Here is a 19,116-nt window from a genome sequence, read left to right as displayed (position 1 = left end):
GCCAGCTGCCAATGCATATCAGCAATTTATTCTGTCATTGCAAATGTTTAGAGTGTAAGTTCAAATTTATTTTGTTGATAATTTGACTGCTCAAAGATCCCAAATTTTCCATTGGATATGCATTACCTAGTTTTAGCACTGGATTAGGAGAGTCATCATAGAGAAGCCAAAACCACAGTGATTGAACTGTAATTTTTTTGGGCTCAAAAGAGCTTTGTCTTTTCAGCTGAGTAATTGTGCTGTAATTACCTCAAATGGTCAGAGAAGCTAGCAGATGTGTATATGGGTAAGAGCAAATAAATGGGAAGAATCATCCAAATGTATTAAATTAACATTCTGCCATTACCTATTCAAACTCATACTGTCAGTAGCCCACATTCCATATCATATGGACCTTGATTAGGTCAGTGTGTTATCCAGAAGAATGCCAGAAAGTTCGGTCCACCATTCCCTTCTATGGTATGTAAAAAGTGCTATGCTTTTCAGTAAGTGAGTCTCTTATTTGTGGTAAATGAAGTAGAGGAAGTCAAGTAGGGGAAATAATCTTGAATGAAAAATTCAATCTGATTGCTAGATTAATGTAGTTCTACATAATCGAAATGCTAATTTTTGTCTGATTGTCTTAAGGATCTTTCATAAAATAACAGAAGTATAAATGGGTTCTGCACTCTTGAAAAATACAAGAAAAGATTACAGTGAAGCTCTGATTTGATTGCTTTCATCTTTAATGGTTGGTACATTTGAACCTAGCAGTAACCACTTTACATTCTAATATGACATGAACATTTTAACCCAGCAAATACACAAAAGCGTTTAAATAATAGTAACAGACCATACAAATAATTACAGCTGTGAGGAGCGCTTTGCATACATACATTTCGTTAAGAAAAAGAAAAGAAGTGGAATGTATAGTGCCTTTCAGAATTGGGCTTTCAGTCACTGGACAGTTTCAAAGAATTGTTTCTGTTTATTTGACCAGAAAAAAAGCCAAGATTAAGTTCAGAGTTCATTTTCTGGTTCATTTTCATTTGTACTTATCCCTGCAGTTCAAACATGAAATTCAATCATCATTTAAGGGTAAAGAATTACACCTGCACGACCATTTAAACCTGTGTATAGCACACATCCTATGTCTGTGACCATCACGTGACTGAGTAGTAAGGACAAACAAGTGAGTGTTTTTATAACATTCTTTTTCCCCCCCAAAATGTAAGTGTTAAGTGCATGGTTATGCTGAGCCATACAATATTAATGTTAGTTTGGAACATTACTGTTTTCAGTTTGTATAGTTGTTGCCTGGTGCATCTGTTCATTTGCATTATTTTCGTGCTTGTTGTGAAGTCTGTGAAGCAAAAACATTTTTTTAGGGGGGTGGGTAATTGCTGTTAGAGTAGGTGTGTGTGAAAGAGAGAAGGAAGCCGAACTAGCAGGTGAATACCAAGATGTGAGTCTGAGTGTTCAACATTCTGAATGTGAATATGTGTGTGTGTGTGTCTGGCGTGAATGGGTATCATTGTCTGTGAGTCTTGTTGGAGCGCCCCTTCAGGTTTCCACCTTGTCCTTGTCCTTCTGCTTCTTGCTCTTCTTCAGAAAGGACGGAGCCTTGAACTTCTTCTTCTTCTTCGAGGGGGACTTCGAAGGTGATCCCTCGGGAGTCACCCCGGCTAGCTTGTTGGGGGGTGTGGGGGTGGGAGCGGTGTCGTTGGTGGTCAGAGCCTTCATTCCTTTCTCCAGTTCCTCCTGCTGCTGTTTCTCATCATCCACGCTGCCGTTTTTCACAACCTCGTTGGCATCGGTGGGTTTCGAGCCATCTGGAGGCAAAACAAAGAGCCATGTTGGCACGCATGTTGTAAGAAATGGAAAAGCAATAGAGGACCAGCTTAAATCATTTGGACATTGCTGCATAACACGGTGTCTGTGCTCAAGGCAGTGCAGCTGTTGCCAAGCATGCTTTTTATCGAGTTGTGTGCAACGGTCTTACAGTTTCTCAGTACTTACTAGTCGGACAAGATCTTAGTACCAGAGGACACCCCTACAATTCAGTACGGACAAACATAAATAAGGACAGACAAACAGACAGAGGGAGAGATGGACACAGGTGTGGAGACAGATGAATGCCACAAAAAGCTCATGTCATGCTTCATGTCAACATTGATAGGGAGACAGACACATCAGACATCCCATATTACAGTACTAAAAAATCAAATTTTAAAAACATAACCTCTCACATTTAAAGCAATTTTGCCGCCAGAAATAAAAGAAGCTGAGAGCTAGAAGTCGACAAAGAGTTATTCGATCAAGAATATTTCTTACAATCTCACAAAAAGACGCTAAGTGGCTATTTTAGGACAGTCTTCAGACTGATGGATGTCAGTGACAACAAGCAGTCTGAAGACACAGCGGTTGCTTGTGGTAGGGATTGAGAGCTCAAACTGTAGATCCACATATAAAGACTAAAGACTATGCAAATCCCCAGGTTTCCATCCTTTTGGCTACTTATGAGCATCACATCAAGTACCCTTTATTCAAACTCATGATTCATTATGTTATCCAAACAGAACCTCATTCCGAACAGTGCACAATGCAAACAGTGCACAATGCATAATGTTCAGACACAAGGTCTCTATAGAGACACACACTGATATACATGCATACTGACAATGCGTTATAATTGTATGCAGTAGTTGACAGAAAACTCAAGCAACCTTCAGGGTTTTCTGCTGAACTTCAGTGAGCTTAAAGAGCTTGAGTTTGTTTATCCAAACTTCAGGGACTTCTCAGTATTGATGTGGGAATCCTGATAATGGTTTAGTTCTGTATGATGGTAAGCACTCAGCTACAAACCCCACAAGTGTTAAAAATAATAAATAGACCACCAAAAAATGTACCACTGGTGAGGACAGTCCTTGAAGTCTTTATCTGTGGATCTACATACTGGGCTGGTTTATGTCTACATTTCCTTTGTTTATTCTGCACTGTTTGAGTGTATACTAACATGTTGCTGCCTGGGACCTATGTCAAACACATGTAACAGGGGTTGTCAACATACAGCTGAGAAGGCATACGCACAGAGCAAGATGTAGAAGTAAGACTCACATACACCAACTCTTAGTTGGTGTTTGCCGTTGCGTATGTTCATTATGTTCATTCACACAAGAGAGAAAGACAGACAGACAGACAGACAGACAGACAGACAGACAGACAGAGAGACAGGGAGAACGATAGCCACGCACCGGACTGGTTGTTCAGCAACTTTAATGTGAGTCTTTTGATCTGATAACATATCATAAGGATGTTCATCAGACCATACATGATCCACACAATACCTGAATGTCACATTAAACTGGCTGAACTGCAGGTCTTGTGCGTGTGTATTTTTTGTCTCTACACACAGGCATGATGCAGCCCACAGAATATTCGACAGTGGAGCGCAGATGCTGACGTGTCCTGACAACATGCACCTGAGTTGAGGAAACTGGTGGGTAGGGGTGGGGTGAGCAGGGGGTGAATGTGGTGGGTCTCACCTTCAGGTGGGGGTTTGCTGGGGGAAGGGATCTTTGTGGGGGAGGAAGCCGGGGGAGTCCCAGCTTCGTTGGCCTCCTCCCCACCTGACAGACGAACGAGACAAGAGGGAGAGAGGGAGAGAGGAACAGAAGGAGACACAGGGATGTGGGTGGAGAGCCAGTGCACTGGGATTGAGTGTGTGTGTGTGTATGTTTGCGTGTGTGTGTGTGTGTGTGTGTGCGTGCGTGCGTGCGTGCGTGCGTGCGTGCGTGCGTGCGTGCGTGCGTGTGTGTGAGTTAGAGTGTGGAGGCATAGAGTTAGGGATCCATATGCGACACGACAGGGTTGTGCTCTGGTTTAGGTGCAGTTACAGATGTCATTCATGCACAGAAGAAAGGTTGAACAAGAAGACAAATCTGACCTACCGAATGAGTGAGAGTGCTTGCGAGTGAGAGTGAATGTGGGCGAGTGTCAGTGAACGTAGGTGCGTGAGAGAGTTAGAAGAGAATGCACTCATTAAGTGTGTTTGTATGTAGACCCGAGTGAGTAATTTCCAGGGTAAGGCCGTAAGTGAGAACAGGGTCATACCATCTCCGTCGCCCTTTTGTTTCCTCTGCACCTCCTTGCGATACTCATCCAGCTCCTGGTCAGTGAGCTCGTTGAAAGGGTTAGGGGGCTCAGGCTCAGGTGTACTGGGCATCGGTGAAAGCTCTGGAGACTAGAGGGAAAGAGGCCATGAACACATCTTAGATTGAGCTCAGCTATTACCTTCTGTGGGTGGCTCATTGTGGTATGCTGTACTTTTGCAGATACTCGCTGTCTTTTTCTCCCTTCCCAAAGTGTGATTCCTTACCGGAGGACTATTCTCCGTGACACTTGCAAGCACTTGGGATTGGGGTCCAGCTGTTTTCATGTCCTGGCGATTTTGCTGCCGAATCTGAATGATAAATAATAATAATGTCAATGCAGTAGTAGACAGTACATTGATTTACACTGGTTGTGCTGCTCACATTCAAAAGGGTATGCATCTCAGGTCAGGCACATCTCAAGCACTGTTTTTTATTAATTAAATGGCACCTCTATTGTACCTTGTTCCTGGTTTCCAGTACTTCCTTTGGATTGGTGAAGAGTGGGACAAACTGACTAGAGGTCTCAATCTTTATGGCTGTCCCACTGCTTTGGGTGATCTCCTCAGACTTCAACCACTAGGGAGACACAACATACAGTGTTAAGTTTGGCAGTAGCAATGCATTGTTTTACCTTTCTTTTGTTGCAGACAGTTAATGTTACTGCTATGGGGACCCAATACATGTCAGCAGAAGTGCATTCTGAACCCCCACTGTTTATGACATGTTTATGTTAAGCCACCAGGGGGCGGGAGAGATGCTGCAGTGGCTGGCATGGGACTGGGCTTTCTCTGCATTGCAGAGGGTAGGGGAAGGAGAGGGAGAGAGAGAGAGAGAGAGGAAGCAGGTGGGAGGAGCGTTGGGTGGGGACACAAGATTACAAAGAGAAAAGAGAGACGGCCACTCTCCTCCCTGGGAGGTGTTTTCTCTCAGCACAGTGCGCCTTCATGTAGGCTCTCACTCCATCTCTGCTTAACAAGAGAAACCATGTGCAGAAAACAGATGTCAAACAGCCGCCTGATCCAGGGCTATATTATGTAATCAAGAGAAACTAGCTCTTCATGGAGTGATGCAACACACAACATACCCACAGTGAATTTGAAATTCATACAGAGTATTGCAAATGCTCATATAGCTAGTCGCTGGTGCCCCTCATTATGCATGATTGTGATGGCTCCCTTGCCTCACGCTCACCGTTGTGCGTTGATGCCCAGGGCTTGCCTCGTCCTGGTTGACCTTCTGGTACGTGTTTGGGGTGTTGAGCCACCGCGTCCTCTCCTGCTGCTGCTTCTGGGCGTGGGGGTGCAGGCGCGGGTGGACGCTCCCTCCCTCGTCATTGAAGTTAAAGGATGTGACAGTGGCCGGGATCTCCACCTCCCGCTTGGTCCGGGAGCGCTCCAGCAGAACAGGGAAGCGGTAGGCGTAGCCAGTGCGGTAGCCCTGTCAGTGTGCAGAGGGACATGTGTTTGTTGCTCTGATTATTGAGCCAATCCGTCGTTACAGTACTTTGTTAATAAATCAGTTTCAGCTTTAGTTAATAATTCGGTGGGTTTTTGGGGGCATTTTAGTGGTGATAACCTTTTGGATCATGATGTAATTACTCAAATTGGCCACCTACACCTACTGTGAGTTTACAATTTTCCAGTAAGCAGGACAGCAATGTATAACTTATATTAAAGACAGAATGTGGTATTTCATAATTATATCATGGCAACTAGCATTCCAATTACAAGCATGACATTTTAGCCTCCAGACAATGATACTCCATGAAAACTGGAGGACCTTGTGAATAATAATGGGGCAGTGGATTTGTGCAGATATACTACAGAGCCCAGAGAGTATTACTATAGTGAGTCCCAATCACCTGTGTTAAACTGGAAAAACTGAGAGCAAGCTTGGTTATATTTACCTAATTTAATAAATGTGTAATACATTTGAATTCAACTCACATTGACATATTTAGTTGCATGAAACTTTGTATTTAAATTCTTCATTGATCATCAGAGCAAGGAAGCATATTCCTAGTATGTATGACATGACATTCCTTATTAAATGTAATGTTTCTGTCATTAACACGTCTTTGCCCCACCCATATGACTGAAACCAATATCTCCATGGTGAGGCTTTGTGAAACAGGATATGTGTAGGAGTTAGATCTTGTGCATTGGTCTGGGTTGGCTCATGATCAAATCACTCCCTATTGCAGAAGTTAGGGTCTGGGTTCATTAGGTCATTTGGGTTCACTGGGATTGGGCTGAGATTGCTTGCAGTACTGTTGACATCAAAGCAAGTCAAACGATTGCAGCTGCCTAAATAGATTTTTCATTATTTTGGCCAGCAGCTCGTCACACGCAACTGCTTCTATCATCTCACCAGGTTGTCCAGGGTTCTCATCAGAGCCTCAAATTCGTGCTCCCCCAGACGGCTCTTGTGCAGCGGGCCAAATGTGGACCCTGCCCGGCCCACGGTGCCGATGGGGTTGGGCTTGTGGGTGGCCCGGTCCAGCATGATGAGATTCTGCTCCCCTCCTGCGCAGCACAATGCTGACACCTGTCAGAGCAACACAAGACTACAGCTGCTACCGAGTCTGGCTTCAGGCAGATAAGCTAAAGGCTACAGGCATGCACACTTTGTCACGCATAGATTCAAACGTATATATATACAAATGCACACACACACACACACACACATACACACACACACTAGGAGATTCAACTGATGCATTCACAGCCTCTTCTACGTGTACACACCCACACAGATAAAAAAGGCAGGGTGAGAGAGAGAGACAGCAGCAGCAGGAGCTTTATCACCTGAATCTGGCATGCAGCCTGGATGTGGTAGATAGTATAAAAGGCCTCTTCCACCGACTCTCCCAAAGCCACAATCCCATGGTTCCTCAGCACCAGGACCTGCATAGAAAAACCCAATAAAAGATCCCCATACAAAAAAGCCATTCCATCATCACTCCATAGCTACCCATAACCCTGTTTCAATTCCTCTCCTCTCCATTCTCTACACCGTACATTTCTTCCAGGAATCTGCCCTTTGAGTGATTATTGATTTATTAATGTTCCCTCCTGAGTAATGGACTTCCCTTTTATACATTAGCAATTAATATATGTTGATTTTTTCGCTGACAGAGTCATTCAAACATACAGTATCCGCCTGTTAAGATCAGGTTATGGCCTGACATTCTTACTGTTTCTCAGTTGCACGCACCTTGCAAGTGGGCCCCAGACTCTTCTGCAGCTCCACCCGGTCCTCCTCATCCTCCATCACTCCATTGTAGTCTAAGTAGGCCACATCCCCCACCAGCAAAGCCTCATGGGATAGGGGGAGCAGGCCACACTTCATGGCAGAAACCTAAAGACCAAGTTAGGTTCAGACATAAAAATGTCATTAACCAGCAGTGATCTTATGCAATAAGATGGTGAATGGTGTACAGTCCTAGAGGATTTATTGCTCTTCCTTAAAACACATTACACTTTCATCTAACACTGAACTCCATGCACTCTGACTTGATGTGTACGATCTACTTGTATGTTTTTAGGGGGGATTGTTCACTATGTGAAGGATAAGGTGTGGTTTGACTCACCGCAGCAGTAGCCGGTGTGTGGAGGTGGAGCAGGCATCGGACATCAGGACGGGCCGAGTAGATGGCCGAGTGCAGACTGAATCCAGACAGGTCAACACCCAGTGCGGTGCTGCCCCTCTCCACCACCTCCCCCAGAATATTCACCTTCACCTGAGGACCAGACAGCAGGTCTAGCGTCAGAATTGACTCAAACCAGGCTGAGAATGATTTCCATCTTATTGCTCAAGTTAAAAGGCTAGCAAGACAGCAGCCATGCATTTATTGAGTGTAAGTGGGTAGTATTCCACCAGTACACACACTTACACAATTCACACAGATGCATACAAGCACAGAAACGCAATCCCTAGCCGTTTATACAGCTTAATTTAGCAATTTATAATCCTTGAGTTCAGCCTGCCACTGATAATTTTCCATTTGAGAAAAGCCTGTTTTCCAAGACATCATCTTGCCTCCACATGACTACTTCAGCTCTCGAGTGTCACCCTGAGGCCTATTCGTAGGACTTTTAAGGAGATTATTCAAATGAACTTCAGAAATTTCACATCTGCATTTGCATCTCGTTTCTTTGAATCTGCCAGCTCGAGGCTGTGCCCGCTGAAAAATTCTAATTACAGAATTGATTTGTGTGTGTGTGTGTGTGTGTGTGTGTGTGTGTGTGTGTGTGTGTGTGTGTGTGTGTGTGTGTGTGTGTGTGTGTGTCTGTGTGTCTGTGTGTCTGTGTGTCTGTGTGTGTCTGTGTATGTGGGCAGCTTCAGCTAAATCAATTACACATTCCAACTACTTTGTAGCTTAAAATCAGTTTACATGGAAACTAACAAACTGGTCACAGTCATAAAACCACAGTACACATTATGGAATGGGCCAATCATGATCTAGCCATGGAAGTTGTGCTAACTGACCATACCTGAACATTTTTATGTGAAACGCTTCAATCCTGTGCCTTATGATAACCCAGATTATAACAGCATAAAACATAACATCTAATTGTCTTAACTCACCAGGCCAGATGCCGTTGCCTCCCCGTAAGCCAGACCATCCGGCAATACCAGGAAGTGCTCCTGTTCTTTGCTCACGCGTATCTGCAGGGCAGGGACATGAGCAGATGTGAGCTGAATGTGATTACAAAGTGGAGCAGTCGTGGCAGAAAGAGCTTATTCATGGCCAGGTTCACATCTTACGACCCCAAATGCTCATACTGTAATAGACATGAAGTGGGACTGGGGGAAAAAATGCTGAGATAAGCTATCAAAATCTGCTTGCAAACTTTCACATCGCATCGGTCAAGGCCAGTTTCTGCTGCAGAGCGTTTACAAAATGTTTTTTTCTCTACAGTATGTTGTGACATATTCAAGTAATCTCACCAAGAAGGAAATATTGCTATACTGAAGTTAATAATGGTTATAGTTTGATCATATGCTAGAGGATGCCTATGATGATGCTTATAATCAGCACAATGGTAGATATCAGTAACAATCTACTGGATGTCCTGTTTTAGGCATTCTACAAACAGTTAGTAAATAATTTGCAAACAATCACGCAGTTGTCAACAACTAACCCTGATTCTTGCAAACCTGGCAACCCTAACCATCACTTGACCCATACATTATATATCCTAGCCTATGACCAACATCTTCGCCTAACCCAAAGGTGCATCTAGGATATTCAGTATGATAGCACAACCTCTACTCAGATCTATCTATGTAACATAACTGAGACACACCTTGTCATTACTTTGGTGAAAAGTGTTATCACATTTGCTAATGCTGATGCATAACAGCATGTTTTTGGAAGCCTTCAGTTGTGAACAAAGATTATATCTGTACGTACAGTGGCTGGTTAAGCAGTGAGAGTAGTAACTATAGCAACAGGTTAAAGGAGGATTGTTGGTGACACCAAAATACCCAAAGAAAGTTTTCCAGCAGAGAATCTTCAGACTGAATATATGGAGTACTGGTACTGGACAGTACTGGACTGGGCTATAGTGTTACAGTTTTTGCTTTACTTTACGGAGCTGTTGCGTTAAAGAAATACTGTTCAGATTTTATGTTATCATGAATAACATCATGGTTATGAACTAGTCAAAGGGACAAGGCAAAGGTGAATTATTTGACACAACACACCAAAGATAAAGCTGAGAGTGACGTTATTCACAATAACCCCCCCACACACACACACACTCATTGTTTAAATGTTGCAGTGTTGAGAACAGGGAGGGGATACTGACCGTGAGGCATGTGGGGTTGAGCTGGGCCCAGCCGTACAGATCCAGTAGACGATGCACGCTGGCCAGTTTACAACGCATCATACGCTCCCCTTTCACCATGGTGCCCGGCTCCCAGCCATGCATGTCATTTATGGGGGTGACCATGTTCGTAGCTACACCAAACAGTTAATTATCATTACAGTCATATGTAATCCAATGCACTAAAAATGAGCTCTTATGCAAAGCAGTTTACAGCATTATAAAGGTGTGAACAAGCCTGTGAAGGTGTTTTGCTCTTATTATGCTTTACTGCATGAAAAGAAGAGTGTCTCAAACTAGTTATAATGAGAAATAAATAGACCTATAAATTAGCAATATATTTATACTGTTACAACTTTTTTTTGCTTTCTTTCTGTGACAGGACTTGTGACTAACCATGGGGTGTCAGGGGACAAGGTCAGTTACACGAAAGCCTGAAAAAAAATATTCAGGGACAAATGTGTGAAGGGTAAAAGTGAACGTGTGTGTGTGTGTGTGTGTGTGTGTGTGTGTGTGTTTTGGAGAGAGAGAGAAAGAGAGGGAGAGAGAGAGAAACCTACATGATGGTGAAACAGGAAGGGCAGCAGGAGAGCCATGAGTGGTCATGAAGTCGGCGATCTGCCGCAGAGCCCACAGATTCGAGGCACTGCCCCCTTTCTTCATCTGTTCCTGGATAAGCACATCCAGCTCTTCTCTGAAGGACTATCAAGAGCACATGCACACAGACAGAGAGACATCCACCCCCACACACCATCACACACACACACACGCACAGAAGACCAGTGATTACTAAGTCAAGTACTTGGAACACACAAACACAAACACATACAACCCACATCATAGACAACCTACTCACTTACGCAGAGAACGTCAGAGTCAGCACACACACTTACACACTTACACACACTTACACACACACAAACACACACACACACCCACACACCACATACACACAATGCTGAAATTGCATTAACTAATGTGCCCACCAACAAAAATCCACCACAGAGTGCAAACGCTTGGGTGCACTCATGCACAAAACTGCCAAGGACACCCCGGCACCGTTTGAAAGCAGCTCCGTCCACTTGATTTAGTTCCTTTTGTCACATTTCCTTTGAATCATTATTCCTCTTTTGAGCGGTTCATTCTTTTTTACTGTGTCTGTTGTTCTTGTCTCCTCTACCTCTCCACCTCTTGGTCACCCTCCCACTGACAAAAAAAACTTTATCGCTCTCCTCCCACTCACTCACTCCAGTGTTGGAGCTGCCATTGTGCAGTTGCAGCGCACAAGTGGTGATTCAGAGGAGATTAAATCTGAGCTGTGGAGATAATCATATCTTTGGGAATGTAATGAGGGGGAAGGGAGTGAGAGAGAGAGAGGTGGTGGTGGTGGTGGTGGGGCGGTAGAAGGATTGGAAGCAGGACATTAAAGGGTGGCAGGATGGCCAGGGTGGGGTGGGGGATGTGAAGGTAGAGACACACAGAGGCTGAAAGGAGGATCGGAGCTGAGATCTCTTTAAAGGGATTCTGCTCTCCAGAGCTGGGCACAGGAAACACAACACAGACACAGAAATACAAATCCTGTGCTTGCCAAAGGCCAACACCATATCTACTGTAACCCCCACCTACACACCACACACTCTTATACAAACACACACACACACACACACACACATTAAATCCTTATCTAAGACACCCACACACACAGCCTGGCTAGTACTCACTGGGCTCTGCAGGAGGCTGGAGATGCGCTTCTTCTGGCTGGTGGATGGGGTGGATTGTAGGGGTGACTGAATGGTGTCCGTGTCCGCACCCTCCCCATCACTGGGGCTGTGCTGGACCGGGGTCTCCTTTGGACTAGAGGAGGTGCTCATGGTGTCTCAGGTCAGAGGAGGTTACCACGACAAGGAGACAGGAGAGAGCTGGAGGGGAAGCAGAGACAGGGGGGAGATCAGAAATAGGTGGTAACCATGTAAGAAAATGCAATACAATTTACCCTGAAACACAATATGGTTCAACATTTATTTGCAAAATAAATTCTGACTTGTAAAATAGTAACTGAAATCATAACGCTAGAAAAGTCAATTAAGTCAGTCGAAAACCAAACACACTGACATGGCCAAGAAAGATTAGAACCTCTAAAAGTATCCTATGTCTCCTAAATAAGCCTCTCTCTCTGTATCTCTCTCTTTCTCTGACACACACACACACGCAGAGAGAGAGAGAAACTCCTGCAAGAACCAGATAAAGTAAAGTGCCCCACCCAGTGAATGGCGGTTTAATACACCAACTACCACCAATGACAACTCTTCAGATTACTCATTTAAATTTTTTCATGAAATTAAATGCCAGAATAAGATCTATTGCTATTGCTAATGTTCAGCAAAAAGACTAACCATGTAAACACACCATGTAAAAAAACATGTAACTCTGCAACACAACAGCGTTAGTTATATCATGGATAGTACTCAGTAAATGTTTGTTTGAAAAGCAATACACTGTAAGAAGATTATGCAGTAGCTCCCTTCAGTCTTCTATTTCAGTGGGATGGGTTTTATTCTATTATTTCCACTGAACCTTAAAGTAGAGCATTTTTAGCTTCACTTTATTCACACCATAAAAGTGAAGAGATAAAAATAACATCAGAACAACAAAAAAGTGGGGAAGAGGGCTCATAATAAACCAGATATTCTAGTCTCAAAAGAAGCTCATGCATCCATGATAATGATAGTTATTATGTGTAACATAGATATTAGGAACAGAGCTAGAATATATTTGTATGGACTCAGTTAACCATGTTGTTTAAATTTGTATGTGCTTATAGTGGAGCCTACTTCATCATAGACCCCAGAGTCTTTGTGTGCGAAAGAATGGGGCAACATCTGCTGTGGGATCTCTCCTGACATCAGCCCACCCTCTGGGGAGGCTAACAATGATTGGGGAGTTGATGGCTGGGCTCCCGCACTGACACGCTCCCAATGCAGTGTACCACCAATATCTGTGTGTATGAGCTAGAGGACGAAGCCCTTGAATCAGACTTTCACACAGACACACACACATGAAACGAGACAGAGACCGAGGCAAGGTTCTGTTAAGCATTTCCTGTTTACCAGGGGTACATGGCAAGAAAAACAGAAGGCTAAGTGACCCATCAGCAGCCTTGTTTGTGCATGCACTTGCCTTTTGTATTGATTTTTTTTTTTACATTGGTCTGGATGAAGCACAACCCATTCTCTGACTCTGACCCAACCAGAGTAATCTGGTTAAAACAGGGCGACTGCGGGGAGACGTTTAGGAGTGAGTGGTATATAATTGCATAAGTAACGCCTGATTGATTTTTGTCAGGACACACTATAATCAAAGTAATGCAGGATACTGCCAGTTCTCATCATTGAGTGGAACAATGCTGTGACGTGGTAGAAAGTACGTGCCAAAAGGAATTCTGTAATGTCCAGTCAGACATTTTCATCTTTTTTTGGCTGAAATACATTCAGCATAATTGTTACTCCCCTAGCTAATGTAATTTACTTTTTATGATGATCATTCATTCCCCTTTTGATGTACTAGGAACTGTACAGGAGAATATACCCATCTTGTTTTAGTTTGACATGGTTTGTGATTAAGTGCTATATTATTATTATTATTATTATTGCATACATGGGGAATGGAATGCATAATAATAATAGGCTTGTCAAGCTAAAACCATGCTTAAAATCAAATCAACTTCATTTCAACTAATGACCTGAAAGGTCAATGTGAAAGGCTAATTCATGCAAATAGGTTCTCTGTCTGGTAGTCACTGTCATCCACAGATCTGTCCCTGTCCATACACCGTGATGCCACATCTCCACAAACACAAACTAAAAGCATATGAAGACACTGAATCCACTCAGTCTATTCTGTGATGAGATCGTGAAAATATGAATAGTCTAGTAGTCACAACAATCGTGCATGTGAGTGAATGGCCAAAAGTGCTCCGAGTAATCCAGGATATTGAGCGGAAGTCCTTTCTCAGACAGGGCTGGGTCGCCCAGGGAGAAGATGAGCCCCCACGCGGGAGCAAGGGGGCTCGTGCCAGGAACAGATGCTGTGATGATCACGTCACTGATCCCTGTACACCCACCTCCCTCTGGACTTAAAATCGTCCATAGCAAACCAGCATCAATCCTATGCAACCATTTCATTAATTATCACGGGCCTCCCAAAACTGTCGAATAATCAGTTGTAGTCGCGTGACCGAATGGTCTAAGGAAAATATGCTAACCCACGACAATCAGTCTAATCTTTCCCACTGCGCGATATTAAAACGAAATGATACATTATCAACATCTGATCTGATCAACAATCTGACAGCTGCAGATTCCTTGACTCATAAATCATGCTTAGATCCATTCCTTGTTCAAGATTCTTCTCCCGCCCCGTGGCCAGTGCATGGCTGCCTAGCAACAACGCGAGCACCGCTGCAACATCAGCACCACTCCACACTGTTGTCCGGACGTAGCCAGGGATTTAACTAATGGCCATCTCCATTAAACAGAATGGTTATCCGTATCATATTGCACGGGAAATCAATCTTTGTTCGCAACCATAATTATATGACTTTATGACTTTGCTGTCGTTCACTGGCGTAATGCTACTTCCCCATCACCACACGTTGAAAATAAATTGTAATGCGCTTCGTACGTTTAAGCACACGATGTTCGTTTTGCAGTGATATATCCTGGTTCTCACAAGGATCAGTTTGTTTCAGTGTGCAGCAGAACAGATACATGAGATTGCAGAATATGTATTCGTAGACTAGGCCTGTTACTATTGATTAGTCTTGCACGTTTCGATGGAGCTCTGTCAATCAGATCCCAAGCTGAATTAAAACAATTCAATAGCATTAGGCTATTGACGGAAAACAAAGATAACAACATTGCCTACAGGCCTCTGTGCCTGTTTAACAAATACCTGATGTTATTTATAGGGGCAATTAGCGCTTCTATACAAACCTCCAGCGAAATGCGAGTGGGTTATGAGTGGTGAACATAGCAAGCTATCCAAAATGTGTTTATTTTTATTTAATATGTAGCCTATGTGACATCCGTTTGCCGGATGTTGTCCAGATTCTCGTGATGTTCTTTGCATGGGTGCTTAAGACTGATTTCTTTTCCACCTACGATGGGAGGTGTAGGCTTGTGCAAAGCCATTTTCACAATTTTGTGTTATTGAACCTTTGACCGAAAGACAATGTGTAGATTAGGCTACAACACTAAAATGAAAATACATTGGACTAAAACAAATCTATAATTTATACATTTTCAAATTTCTTTTCAAATAGAATATGTGGTAAACTGGCCTACGTGTCAGCTGTACGTTGCAATTGCATGCACAATAAACATATCCTTGCGTTTTATATAATAGAATCAGTATCTTTGTAAATACCTTACCTTACAGCATTCTCCAACGCCTTGTTCTCTGAGCATGTATAGCTTCTTTAGTCTACGTCTACGTTTAGGAAAATAGCAGATAATACTAATTTATGCTATAGATTACTACATTGATAAAACATAAACTTCGTAAATATTATATTTTAAAACAATGAGTTGCTATATCGCTCTTGACTCCTGATATTTTAATGTCTCCCGCTCATAGCACAGCTCCTGTGTTTGTCGTCGTTCATTGCAGCCTAGTCCAGCCCACCGCCACGCCTGCCAACGCTTTGACCTGCATGTATCTCTGAACCAAACATCCACCACGCACCTTCTCCGTCCTTTAAGCCATTCCGGTCAACAAAGTGCTACAGCAATATCATGACAACGTTTATGTCTTTCCCCTCATGCGATTGTTGCCCCAACGCTTATAAAATGGATATGCACTGTCATGCAGTTGTTTTGTGACAAGTCTGAATATTTTACATATCAGAACCTTGCAGCTGTGTCTAAACAAATGATAGAAATGGCTCCACCATCTGGTCTTCTGGTGTACTGCTAGAAAAGCACACGCGACATCACTTTGTGTATGCTAGTGAATTTATTATGGGGTTCTCCCCCCACCTACAGAAAAGAAGGTATATATCCACCACCAAAATTACTACTTAAAAATAATGTATAACTTCCCCGTATTTAGAAACATCCCTCTCATGTCCCAGTGTATTTATATTACAAACATAAATACTAACATAAATAAATACTAAACATAGTGCTTCTTTTGACATTTGTGAAAGCAAAGGCTGTTATACAACACCCAAGGACCTTAAACCCTCACTTTGGAAGGACAGGGTATAGAGACAAACAGGTCAGACACAATTGGCAAGCAATATCACACAGTTTTCAAATTAATGACACACACACACACACACACACACACACACACACACACACACACACACACACACACACACACACACACACACACACACACACACACACACACACACACACACACACACACACACACACACACACACTCTCTAATGAGGCTGAAGCTGAATCTGGGGCTGAAGCTGAGCGGTAAGGTCTGGGTGAGTGGAACATGCAGGTTGAAGTGTGGCATGGTCCACTGGGGCGAACTGAACGATGTACTGGTAAGTAGATTTCACACATTGCACCACCAAGCCACTAGGCTTTGGATCCTCAAAGTGGAATCCTGGAGCAACCACTAATGTGGGAGCAGATTCAACTTCATTGGGCACAGTGCTGGACATGGAGTCCAGTATCTGAGAGGGGGGAGATGGGGAGAAAGCAGAGACATAAAATAGTACATTGTGTTATGCTGTATTGCTAAACCATGGCTTTTATACACAGTTAATTTAGACTGCCCTTTACTGCAGTGAGTTGCTTTGGGTAATAGCATGTAGTAAGCAAGTATTTTAGAAAACAACCAATGGTGAAAGTAGATGTAAATTGTTCAGTGCCTATAAGGCCATCTGGGCAAATGCACCACACAGAGAGACCACCTCTTCAATTCAATGACAATGCACAAAATTCTATGTAAATACTAAAGTAAAACAAAGTGTCAAGGACTCCTAATGACGCACACCTAAAACATTACAGTTGTCTTCATATGTTACCTTTCCGAACCCTTTATATATAAATGCATATACTGAAGGAGTGAGTAAAGGGCATGTCTGACACAAAAACTAACCTCATCCACAGTCCAAACACCTGAGAGTCTGTCGCCTGTATTTGGCAGACCATTTCCACTTTCAAGGACGTTGTCTGGAGTTTCCCTGTCCTTCAGTGAAACAATTGCAAGAACATTATCATTTATTTCCCCTTGACTGTATTCTCCTATTCTGAATTTATGTACAACATAACAGATTACTCTGCCTTTGTTGATTTTAGTTAGTGATTTTAATTGGGGGTTGCAAAATGAAACCCAAATCCTCAGTCCTTTTTCTAAAAATATAAATGAATGCAAGTGATAATCCAGACCGTTTAGTGATATCAGTACAGAACAGCATATTACTTCATTATTTTCAGCACAACTTCTGATGATTATGAATACATAACCTACAGGTAGCATATCCTAACGGCAAGACTGAATTAGGCCTAGTAGTACACCATTTCAAAGATCACATACAACTTGGCAACAATTATACAGTGGTGAAGTAAGAGTTCATAGCAGTGGATAACAAACCATTGCTCTTTAGTTCCTACGTGTAGCAACTGAGAGGATAGGTAAACTGATGTTAAACTTAACCTTATCCTGTTGTTAATAGAACTACAGTTCGAAGAAATTAGGGGGAAGGGGGAAATTACTACATGATCAGACAATGTCAGTTTACTCACACAGGTGTCCCGGAGAACAGCTGACAGTAGCCTGATGTACTCGGTGGCCGCCTTCAGCATGTCCACTTTACTGGGCTTGCGGCCAAGCGGCATCACTGGCACTATGCGCTTGAGGTGAGAGAACATGGAGTTCAGGCTCTTCACCTGAGAAAGGAAAGGAAAGGAAAGGAAAAAGTCAGTCTTCATCACCAGTGACAGATTTAGGCGATTCACGGTTTATCCATGCATAGTCATTTTCAGCATATTGAAGCCATGGTTCAGCCTATTTAGACCATCTAGTTTGTACATGGCAAAAACAACTAATTTACAGTGTACATGCCTCGTTTAGTTCTTTGATGGTATGTCCGTTATCAGATATCGAGAGCGGCATTGCTACTTCTGCATAATCAAATGAGGCAAGTCTCCGAATCCTGTGCTGGGCAACACAGCTGAGGGGTAGTGACTAATTTATACGTTTGGACTGATGAATTAACAGACATGGACACTTACTCTTAATCGTTCCTTGGCATTAGCCAGCTGTCTTTTCTTGACGGCCTCATCCCTGTCCTCAGCAGTAACATAAACGCCGCCGCTCGTGTGCCTTAATTTAACAATATTGACATGAACAGGAAGCAGTGGCTCACCGGTCTCTTGCAACAAAATATCACCCATTAACTCTCGCTCAGGAACATTCATTAAGATGGCCTTAATCTTTCTACCAGACATATTAATCTGTTATGAATGTTGTATAATGTAAAAGAAAAGCACACAATGTTCAAAGAAACAATTCAAGTTTGAAACTTTGTCGTTAACTCCAACACCTCAAAACCAGTAGACCACTTCAGAGCAGTGAACAACTGAATTGAGGCGGAGTCGTCAAACTAAATCTCACAGGTGTGCACCTACAAACCCTTGGTTACCTAATTAACGTTACCAAAGGTGCACCCTCTCACAGCTTTCAACAGGGTACTGAGTGTAATATTCTATTTCCTCCACTAGATGTCAGGGTTTGGGTACAAACGGATTAAACGACTGCCTACTCATGGACTTTCTGTTGCCTTTGATTGTTTTATTCGCATTGCAGTTTACTGTTTATAAAACCTCATGTAAAAAAAACTAAAAGTAATGAGTCATGATCTTTATCAGTAAAATTTGTGAGTATACGTGATAGATTTCCTGTAGATTTCGAATACAGCTTCACTCCTGATTTTTTTTTTTTTTTTTTAATAATAGTAATTGTGAATACCTGTGTTCCTTTGCTTATGATGTTGTTATGATTTCCAACTTTGGTTTATCCACATGCCTCCAATACATTTAACAACCATGTTATTGCACAGACGTGTATGTTTTCTAGACAGGCGATGCATCATGAACTAAGCAGGGTGTAAGTCATCTCTT

The 19,116-nt window shown here is 42.8% G+C and overlaps 2 protein-coding genes across 8 annotated transcripts; both read right to left on the bottom strand.

The window, feature by feature from the left end:
• Positions 1 to 707: 707 nt before the first annotated feature.
• add2 (adducin 2 (beta)) lies at positions 708 to 15,824 on the bottom strand. 7 transcript variants are annotated; one of them, XM_031570415.2, is made up of 16 exons: positions 15,710 to 15,824; positions 15,397 to 15,454; positions 11,689 to 11,886; positions 10,528 to 10,669; positions 9,950 to 10,101; positions 8,724 to 8,804; positions 7,726 to 7,875; positions 7,350 to 7,493; positions 6,941 to 7,039; positions 6,504 to 6,680; positions 5,325 to 5,570; positions 4,593 to 4,709; positions 4,358 to 4,441; positions 4,093 to 4,222; positions 3,525 to 3,608; positions 708 to 1,811 (listed from the first exon to the last, which is right to left on the bottom strand). In XM_031570415.2, the coding sequence occupies exons 3-16, from the start codon at positions 11,836 to 11,838 to the stop codon at positions 1,543 to 1,545; spliced, it is 2,025 nt and encodes a 674-aa protein (XP_031426275.1). In that variant the 5' UTR covers positions 11,839 to 11,886; positions 15,397 to 15,454; positions 15,710 to 15,824; the 3' UTR covers positions 708 to 1,542. The 7 variants fall into 7 exon arrangements, with proteins under 7 accessions (XP_031426275.1, XP_031426276.1, XP_031426273.1 ...); XM_031570420.2 differs by adding an exon at positions 1,999 to 2,032 and having other exon boundaries at positions 1,693 to 1,811; positions 15,397 to 15,809; XM_031570416.2 differs by lacking the exon at positions 15,397 to 15,454 and having other exon boundaries at positions 15,710 to 15,822.
• figla (folliculogenesis specific bHLH transcription factor) lies at positions 15,594 to 18,576 on the bottom strand. The gene is made up of 4 exons (XM_012815882.3): positions 18,229 to 18,576; positions 17,740 to 17,883; positions 17,093 to 17,182; positions 15,594 to 16,664 (listed from the first exon to the last, which is right to left on the bottom strand). The coding sequence occupies exons 1-4, from the start codon at positions 18,442 to 18,444 to the stop codon at positions 16,419 to 16,421; spliced, it is 696 nt and encodes a 231-aa protein (XP_012671336.2). The 5' UTR covers positions 18,445 to 18,576; the 3' UTR covers positions 15,594 to 16,418.
• Positions 18,577 to 19,116: the final 540 nt, after the last annotated feature.

This window comes from Clupea harengus, chromosome 7, assembly GCF_900700415.2.
Source record: "Clupea harengus chromosome 7, Ch_v2.0.2, whole genome shotgun sequence".
Taxonomy (NCBI): Eukaryota; Metazoa; Chordata; class Actinopteri; order Clupeiformes; family Clupeidae; genus Clupea; species Clupea harengus.
Note: the sequence above shows the minus strand (reverse complement) of the source record. Positions and strands in the feature narration are given on the sequence as shown.

Coding starts and splice junctions, on each gene's coding strand:
- add2 (XM_031570415.2), bottom strand. CDS start 11,838: ATGAGCACCTCCTCTAGTCCAAAGGAGACCCCGGTCCAGCACAGCCCC. Junction 10,102..10,527: donor CCTTCCTGTTTCACCATCAT/GTAGGTTTCTCT, acceptor TGTTTGGTGTAG/CTACGAACATGGTCACCCCC. Junction 3,609..4,092: donor ACAAAAGGGCGACGGAGATG/GTATGACCCTGT, acceptor TTCGTCTGTCAG/GTGGGGAGGAGGCCAACGAA.
- figla (XM_012815882.3), bottom strand. CDS start 18,444: ATGTCTGGTAGAAAGATTAAGGCCATCTTAATGAATGTTCCTGAGCGA. Junction 17,884..18,228: donor ATGCCAAGGAACGATTAAGA/GTAAGTGTCCAT, acceptor TTCCTTTCTCAG/GTGAAGAGCCTGAACTCCAT. Junction 17,183..17,739: donor CTGTTCTCCGGGACACCTGT/GTGAGTAAACTG, acceptor GTTTCACTGAAG/GACAGGGAAACTCCAGACAA.